General features: G+C 35.2%; 1 protein-coding gene across 2 annotated transcripts; it reads right to left on the bottom strand.

Annotated features, from left to right (window-relative positions):
* Positions 1–1,618: 1,618 nt before the first annotated feature.
* On the bottom strand, positions 1,619–5,352 carry LOC142541147 (nucleoid-associated protein At4g30620, chloroplastic-like). 2 transcript variants are annotated; one of them, XM_075647776.1, is made up of 7 exons: positions 5,118–5,352; positions 3,681–3,778; positions 2,837–2,937; positions 2,684–2,723; positions 2,541–2,612; positions 2,317–2,373; positions 1,619–1,843 (listed from the first exon to the last, which is right to left on the bottom strand). In XM_075647776.1, the coding sequence occupies exons 1-7, from the start codon at positions 5,185–5,187 to the stop codon at positions 1,769–1,771; spliced, it is 513 nt and encodes a 170-aa protein (XP_075503891.1). In that variant the 5' UTR covers positions 5,188–5,352; the 3' UTR covers positions 1,619–1,768. The 2 variants fall into 2 exon arrangements, with proteins under 2 accessions (XP_075503891.1, XP_075503881.1); XM_075647766.1 differs by having other exon boundaries at positions 3,681–3,832; positions 5,118–5,349.
* Between the last annotated feature and the right edge of the window lie 4,470 nt (positions 5,353–9,822).

Below are 9,822 nucleotides of genomic sequence, written 5' to 3'. Positions count from 1 at the left end.
CAAACTTACTAAATTAATGATTGAAAATATTGCACGAAAAATTAGTTCTCGCATCTTCATTTAATAAAATGTTGAACGTCGTTGAACCTTGGACCGTTAACACATTTCTCCATGATTCGATTTTCCTGTTTCATATCCCTTATTTCGTTTTTTTTCTTCATATTTTCCTGAACTTTTGCATAACGATATTTTACTAGAGCAATTCTCGCATCGGCCTCCCGTTGTTTATCTTCTTGATGCATTGTTTTGAGCATATCCATCATGTTTGTATCTTTCGATCTTTCTCCTTGCATGTCCTTTTTGAAAGCCTTCATTCTCATTGGTATAATGTTTGTGCTTACTTTCTGAACGTCATCTCCTTCCTCGACGGTCTATGTATCGGAGGATATGGAGAAAGGAGATGGAGATGATTTATCATCAATATTCGTCAGCTTCTTCGTAGAATTCGTCAAATCTCCTTTGAATTTATCGAATCACCATATATTATATTTTGGTTGCCCCCTCGACATTACCGTGCAATACTGTAATCTTGCTCAAACATTGTTTGGGCTTGAGAATACTAAAAAAACTAATTAGGAATTCGCTAAATTTCAATAAAAAAATTCGAAATGAATATGTTTATATCAATAACGATCTGATTTGGTTGAGTGTTTCTAGTTCAATCAATCTATTTTGGAACACAAACACACGTATCACAACATTATTGAAATTTTGTCACATGTCCCATGAACATACTTTCCATCTATTTGGAAACTCACGATTATATTAATTTAAAAAAAATTCCAGAAACTAGCGTAGCTTTTATCATTTTCAAGTGACAAATTGGTTGAAGTGTTGCACATGTCTTGCGAGACGTTCATCTTTGACATTTGTCTAATGTTTAATTTTGACGGCCTCACCTCCATTGTCAACAACAATGTGCTTCCATTTCATTCTTGGTTAGAAGATGTGGTTTCAAAAGTAAGAGTAGAGACTCAGACGAGATTTTGGGAGAATTGAGTTTGGTTAAATTAAATATTATATTTGCTCGTTGGTGAATTACGAAGTATTTGGTGAAAGAGTATTGAGATCATCATTTCTATGTGGATCAAAATTTCGAATTTGAATTGGAAATGAAATGAAACATGAAAAAATCTCTAGTTTTTGGAATTAAAGTGGAATAAATTGTGATTTTTTTTAAAAAATTAAAGTAGAATTTTTCTCCATTTTTTTTTAATTTCAAAATACTTTTTATAATATGTTTAAATTTTTAAGTCTGGTGTGTCTTCAACAGCCAGAAAAATCTGGAAGTTCAATTTTTTTTTTTTTAAAAAAATAATAATAAAAACGGTGGACTTCACCGCGTGGAGCCAAAAAACACCCTCGCAGGCGGAAACATTCGCATGCGAGGTCCTCGCCCCTCCACGAACGCAGGTGAGGTCGGACATGCTCTAATATAGAATTTTCCGTGGGCAGCAGTGCGGGATATTGCTCGCTTGGCTGATGTCCCACATCGACATATTCACATAGAAACCGAAGTAAACATTATAATTTGAAGTTGTTTCTTACAATATAATAATAGGCTATCTCGAAACCATTGTGATACATCTATTGAAGTCCGGATATAGTACAAGAAAAAGAGATAAAAAGAGAACAATTTTTTAAAATAAAAAATAATGAAAAATCAAGGACTACAATACATTCTCAAGTCAGCATAATGGAAATAACTACAAATCTGGTATACAAAATTGATAAAATTATCCCTCTGCTGATCAAAACCAAGCATTAATCACTTCAATCCTTCTGTCAAACCTGGTGGCATTCCTAAACTTTGTGCAAGATTGCTCATTCTTTCTTTCATAGCCTGCATAGTTCATCAGATCAAAGTCACGAATGAAATTTATTACAAACCACCTTTTTTCAAAAAATTCAAACTCAATGAAAGTAGGATCAAGAAAAATAACTAAGCGCCATAATACTGCCTCTTGTGTTTAAGTTGATACAAGAAAAATAACTTTACACTATAAGACGCCCTGTAATGTATAAGTTGAACCTAGAAAATGTACATTCAAAATTAACACTTGAGACAAACATGTATGTATTGGTCGGGTACGGAACGACAACACAACCAAAAATAACCACTTGAGAACCAAATAAATAAAATACACCGTGGATTTCACTTGTACAATTTCATTTTATGACCTTACTCTGATACTATGATAAAAACCACCTTCCGAAAGCTCAAGAATATAGAAGGCAAGATAACAATATTTTAATATTTTAAACAAACTATAATACTGTGTTTGAATTCAAGATTTTGTAGTAATAGGTTTTCACCTGAACGCTCTTTTGGTGGGCGTCGTTGTAGGCCTCTGTGACCAAAAGAGAGAGTTTCTGGAAAAAAATTAAAATGGCTCTATTAAATTGAAGTTTCAGGTATCTGACAACATAATGAGCTAATATGTGTCATGCTCTGGTGCTGACTTTGTCGCCATTTACAATATAAGCGACGAGCATTGGACTTGCCTATTAAGCCAGTAAGTATTACTAGACAAACTTACCTCAGCTCCCAATTCCATGGCAGCCTCAGTTATCTCGATGCGTACTGGTTGTTGGTTCCCAGAAAGCGTTGCCTGAAAAAGATTTCATCAAACAAACAGAGCAGACCTACAAATCTTCAACAACTACGGTACATTAAATCTACCTTTATTAGCTCGCCTTCACAGTAACCATCAAATTCAGCTCTGAAAAGTAGGAAAATAATATTCAACTACGTTAACGCATTGAAGCACAAAAATGATAAATCCAAACAACAAGCAGCAAGAAAAATGTGTAGCAATGAACCATAGTTACATACACCGCAAGTTCCTTTTGCACTTTTACCGCCTCAACTTGGACAACCATCTGCGCCTTTTTTACTGTCTCATATAAATTCTGCATGTTTCCTAAGATTCCAGCCTATTTTTCCAGAGCATACACATTCTATTAGAGCTCTATCAACAGAACATGGCAAGTTCAATGGTCAACAGTAAACATAAACAGAAGAACTATAAACAAAGTATGCCAAATATAAGCACATGACAACTTCGTCGCAAGAAGCTCAATTTTCAAACAGATGAAGAAGAACAAAAGAAATTGAAAATTGAAAGAATTGCCCATAAATTGGCTAAAGTCAGGTAAGATATTCTTGACAGTTCATAGGTATTAAATTGAGTTATCCCCTCAAAGATAAGATTCTTCATTGATGGTCTCAACTGAATATAATATATTAAGACATTTTTCAAAGACACCAGGCCCTGCTGGATTTTCATGTTCGGGAAATACCTTTTATCCCCTGAAACAAAAACAAACACTAAATTTTTCACCTTTATTTTCATTTTCAAAAACACATTTCTTTCGTTCTAGATTCCCTAACATAATCGTTGCTTTTAATAAAATTTTAATCAATTTAAAAAAAAATCTACTAATACACCACATTCTCTAGCGAACTATTCTATTCCAAAACTTGTAAATAATTTTATCAAACAATTTCTAATGTTATTTGATACATGCATTGATAATAACATTTCCTCAAAACAAACATATAATTTTTCGCCCAAAACAATACACCAAAATATCCTCTTAAAACATTAGCCAAAAAATTCTGAAAACAAAACCATGCAAGCCCTTAATTATGTAAACACTTCATTTTCTACTAGTACCTTGGAAGAGCTATTGTCACTGTTATCATCATTATCCTTCTTTCCACCAAATAATGAATGCACTCTAAGAGATTTCTTAACCGTTCCACTTTGGTTTCCTGGTAATGGCAAATTTGCTAGACCAACACGGCTGGCAATGTTATAGGACTTACCTTGAAATGAAACAAAAGATAATGGATAATACCAATGCGATGTCAGAAAATCAAAGCGCAACAATCAATATAAAAAAATCACGTGAAAATGGTAAATGTCGAGAGATTGGAGATTTTTAAATCAAAGCAACGCCAAACTTGCAGCACCCATCAAGCATACAATATCTTGATCAGCATTCAGCCATAGGAGTTATATCTCACTGCAGAAATATATATTTCACATCACACCTTTCCCTCTCCTTGTCTATCTTTAAACATGTACACACTGTGTGACCCACCCCCTTTTCTGTGCTTCATAAACTACTATTACTCTTCAAATTTAAATCCTATTTGGTTGTAATAGTCGACAGCGGTAAAGACGAAATTAGCCCAAAATTTAATCCTTCAACATATTTACAATAAGGTCCGCAAGCTGAAGAACAAGCATTTCAAAGACCATTAGAACCATTACTCAATTTAGAATCCTACTGGTGCTAAATATCATAAAGCTCAAGTGCCACAAAAACTATAATTTCTTTTCAAAAGGCAGTTAGGATGGAGATCTTCTTTTCCCAGCTAATTGGCGATAAAATAATAATAATAATAACAAGCAGCCTCCGTGTCTAAAAAACAAAACATATTATAAATCGAGAACCAAAACACATTCATTCAAAAGAAGGCAAGAAGCATTAATGACTCCACCGAGCAAGCGTAAGACTTACATCCGTTCTATTTTGTTTATCGTTACTGAACATTTTAAACATGTGATTCAGTCAATGTATGAAGGATCCCATATACTCCTAAACTGGAGTGATTGGAAGTCACAGATACAGTTATTCTTCTTAGATGCAAATCGTCTCATCCAAAAGCAACCCAAAGGAAACCTTTTCCTAATAACATACAATTGCCTCTTCCAAAATACAGACTTTTCAACCGACATGCCAAAGTTAAAAAGAATAAGCAAAAGTACCAAAGTTTTACAATTTACACACTTTCATTTAATTTCCCGTTTTCCACGACTGATCGCAACACATACGATATAAATTCAAAAACTAGCGGCCCTGTGTAAACACCCTCAAAGCTAAAAAATTCAATCCTTATTCCTCATTTTGGGTATATTAGACAATCAGAACCCAAGGATTTAGCTAAAGCAAGTTGACGATTACCCGCATCGCAGAATATATAGTTGGTATAATCTCAAACTGAACGAGCGTCCAGATTTTTTCAAAATAGACACAATCACCCGAAATAATCGTTTTACAGAAAACATATTGAGCCAACAATATACAGAGGGGGAATAGCTTACTTGAAGAGAAGGAAGAATTAAAAGAGGAGGGAAACTGAGCCGCTGAAGCTGCAAATGGAGCCATTGCCATATCTTTATCAAGATTTTACGGAGATGCTACTACTTCCAGTGGTGTAGGGCAAGATTGGATTAGAGAGGTCTGCTTGGTTTGTCGCGTTTCTTATAAAATTCGTGCCTTTTTAACATACGAATTAGGTTTTAAAAAGGGGAAATGAAGAAAATATAAATACACACGTTTAGATGATCAACGCCCTTTAAAGATAAGGACATAAGGTGGAGCCAAGATCGATATATATATATATATATATATATATATATTTAAAAATAATTCATTTATTTTAATGACAAATCTGTAAATAAACTGAAAAATATTACATTAAAATTTGATGGCAATTTTGTAAATAAATTGAAAAATAGTGAATTAATTTTTAAGGGCAAAATTGTAATTATTGATTGAAAAATTTGAAATGGTTCCTACTGCATACGTGGCAACACAATTGCAAAAATAAGTGGTGGAATTTCAGGAGATTAACGTGGAGGTGGATTAGTCATATAATAACAAGAAGAAAGGCAGAAAACATAATCAAAAGAGAACGGGAAGAAGAAGTATAGGAGGGAAAAAAAAGAGAATTCAAGTTCTAACCCTCAAAATTATAGTGAAACATTGTCCAAATTTGGAACAAAATATATATTCGGAATCCTCGCATCGAGAGCGTTCTTTTGAGGTAATTTTTTTTAGATTTGGCACCTTTAATTATTGAATTGATAGAATAGCATGTATTTGAATTTGATTTCAATATATGCGATAGAATAGCCGACGAGAAATTAACTTTCACAGATGAAATTGAATTATATCAAGATTTCAATTTTATATGAAATTTTGAGGTTTCAAAACAATATGAAACTTTAAATCTTGATTTGAAATGAATAGATAACTATTATTGGTGGTATAATAATGAATTATTAGGATTTATTATACGATATAATTATCCTAATAATTTAAATGTTAAATTGAATAGCGTAGAACGAATTAATACATTCAAATACGCTAATAGAGTTGCAATTGAATGAATTCATTAATTGAAATAAATATTTTGACCATGTAGATTGAGTTTTGATATTAAAATCCTAATTGTGGGTCATGCTACATTGACTGGAGACGAAAAATTTAGGTATGTTGCGATCGGGTAACATACGACAGATATATGTATCATATGATATATGTTTGATTGATTTGATTGAGAATACATGTCTATATGCCTTAATTGTTGAGTTGATGTGCCATACATGACATGCACGTTGAGCTATGATCTTTGGATACCCTGATATGATTGGATTTGATTATGGGGTTTGTGAACACGATGCTATGTTTGGCATTATGTAGCTCTTAAATCATAATCATTTGTGACCCCGATGATTGATTGAGATTTGGGATTTGATAGCGCTTTGTCGATGTTATCATACGAGTATCCCTGATTGAGGAGGTCGGTGTGCCAGCTCGAGTATTGATTTGATTGCGATTCGTTTGATTTTGACATGTGCTCAGTGGATGGGCATTTCACCTGATACCTCAACGATGTACATGCATTGCATATCATATATCTTTGTTTAGATACTTGTGGTATATATTGTGGTTGTTTCAGACTGAGCTTTGCTCACCCCAGAGGGGGTTGTTGTTATCTTTGTATGTGGACAATGACAGGTACTCCAGGATATCAAGAGACCGGAGAGGGTGCTTCTGGAGGGAGTCATAATTTGAGCTGAGGTTTTATGTTTTGTTTCTTAGTATATATATCTGTATCTATATACCGGGACATGTCCCGAGGATATGAGTTTGTTTGTATGTAGTTGGTTTTGATTATGTGTGGACATATTTTATGAAGTGAGATGAAATACTATTTTTAGTATTCAAATAATATATTTTAGGCTCATTGTAAAGAAAATTTAAACTCGTTTTCCGCTGTAATTAATTAACTCTAATCAAATTGCATTGTAATAACGATTAGGAGCTAAGGGCCCCACACAGCATGGTATCAGAGCATAGCTGGGAATGCTCGATTGAATCTTGTGTACACTTGAATAGGCACAAATGAATTGTGCGTATATGTGTGATTTATTTTACTTGCTCCTACTTGATTTAGTTTGAGTAAGCTTGTTGATGAGATGAGTGATATGATATGATGATTATTTGTAATTGATATTTATGTGTGATATTCATACTATATTTTGTAGATGGATCACATGAATGAAACTGCGAGTAGTAGTACTGAGAGAATGGTTGGACAATTAGAAGAAATGTCCATAGATTTGGTGATGGCTCGATTCCAGGACTTGAAACCACTGAGGTTATTTGGCACCGAGAGTGCAGAAAGAGCAGATGCCTGGTTGAAGGATATCAAGCACTTGTTTAATATTGTTGAATATTCTAAGACTCGACGAATGAAACTTGCCCTCTATCAATTGAAAGACCGAGCAAAATCTTGGTGGGAAGCTGCTGAGATTGGACTGAAAGAGGCCGGGATTGTAGTCACATGGGATGTCTTCAAGGCCCAGTTTTTGGAGCAGTATTCTCCTCCTTCGTATTATACTGCCCAAAAGAATGAATTCAATAGTCTGCAGCAGGGAACGATGACTATTGTAGAATATGCCTCGAAGTTTTCTACGTTGTTGAAATATGCACCTCACGTAGCGGCAAATGCAAAAGCAAAATATAACAGGTTTGTGAATGGGTTACATCCTGCTATATATACTTTTGTCATTTCTTTTGCTGGTTTGCCTATGAGCTATGCAGAGGCAATTGAACGAGCAAAGGCAGCCGAAGCTGGACTAAGGCAAGGAGGTCCTCAGTATGCTCCTCCACCTCCAGTGACAGCTCAGCAACCTACCTTGCGTCCGAGAGGTAGGAAATTTAAGAAGACTGGTTCTTCTGCTTCTGCTTCTTCTTCGAGTTTCAGTGGATCCCAGAGAGGGAGTCCTGTGATTGCTCCTTATTGTAGCCATTGTTGAGGCAAACATACTATCGAACAGTGTCGAGGTATGTTTGGTACTTGTTATCAGTGTGGACAGGAAGGTCATTTCTCTCGAGTATGTCCGAACAGGGGTACGACTTCTTCTCAACCCCAGCCAGGATTTAGAGGTGCCCCAGCATGATGAGACCTGTTGTTCCTGTTCCATCTTTTTAGTAGTCGAGTGTCCCACGATATCGAGGACCAGGTGGTCAGACTGCTCAAGTTCCTCCTCAAGTAAGAGTGTATGCTATGATCGAGGATCAGACGAAAGAAGCTCCTGGTGGTGTGATTGCAGGTATCTGAATGCTTTGTGATTATCCTGCACGTGTTTTATTTGATACATGAGCATCCCACTCATTCATATCTCATGCATTTATTGCATCCCATGATATTATGTGTACCCCGTTGTATGATACCTTATCGATATCCACGCCAGCAGGAAAGATTATTTTGTCTGAGCAAGTTGTATATAATTGTGTATTGATATACGAGGATAATGTGATATTTCTGAATCTGATTGTCCTCCTAATGCACGACTTTGATTGTATTGTTGTCATGGATGTCTTGACAACAAATCGAGCTACTGTCGATTGTTTTCATGGAGTGGTTTGATTTTGACCTTGTAACATACCGTACTTTTAAACTACTTGAAATTTTGCGGAAAATAAATTTTTTCTTAAATATGAAATAAACTTTCAAATTGCGATCATCCATAATCCGTTCTAAAAAAAATAACTGCAACCAAACGTTCGAAATTAAAAATTTTTCTAAAGCATTTGACTAGGCATCATGACAGTAACATAAAATCATAGTATTTAAACTTTCATAAATTCTTAAAAATATGGCGGTCCTCGGGTTTAGCCTCCCGCTCAGTCCAAACCAGCTCACTGGTCCTCACCCCTCGTCTCCTCAAATGCATCTCACCTGCATCGATCAAGTCTAGTGAGTCTAAAGACTCAACATGTATAAATTGGGAGTAACGAGTAATACATAATAAAATCACATGAAACTTTAAAATAGAGTGTACGTACTTGAAATTTGAACTTGCATACTTAAAAGCCTGAACGTAACATACTTGAAACTTGTGCATACATACAAAAACATAGACGTGCCATCATCATAAGACTTTTCTTAAACATGCTTGCATACTTGTACATACTTGAACTATTCATAAACTTCATCATTTTTGCGTAGAGGAATGTTTCAAACCAAGTGACCCATACGTAAATACGCCTGATCAGACTAAACCACAGTACTCGGCTGACAGGGAAGATCCACTGTCACATACATTGAGATCCCCGTTTATGCTTTAACGGGTGGATTGGTCCCCGTTCATGCTTTAACGCTTCTCAATCCTGATCTAAACCTGTTCATGCTTTAACGGGGTGGAGAGGTCATCGGCCACGTTCACCGACTTCCAAACTCATTAATAATTTGGTCACGAGACATTTAGCATACCTCAAAAACTTAAAATATTTTGTTTTGCACGTCGAACATACTTACTTGGCTTTGAGGGATTAGTTGGATCTCGCTTGGGGCCGCTGCCGCAACATACTAACATGAGTTCAAACACTTATCTTTCATAGCTTAGACGTAGGTACTCGTGCTCAACATCGAAATAAATAAATAGCTTATGACATTCTAAATCTCTCGGAACTTGATCTCGTTTAATAATCGTACTAAGCCATGATATAGAA

The sequence above is a fragment of the Primulina tabacum genome, chromosome 1 (assembly GCF_025594145.1).
Source record: "Primulina tabacum isolate GXHZ01 chromosome 1, ASM2559414v2, whole genome shotgun sequence".
In the NCBI taxonomy this organism is placed as follows: domain Eukaryota; kingdom Viridiplantae; phylum Streptophyta; class Magnoliopsida; order Lamiales; family Gesneriaceae; genus Primulina; species Primulina tabacum.
The sequence above is the reverse complement of the archived record's forward strand: the minus strand, read 5'-3'. Positions and strand labels throughout refer to the sequence as shown.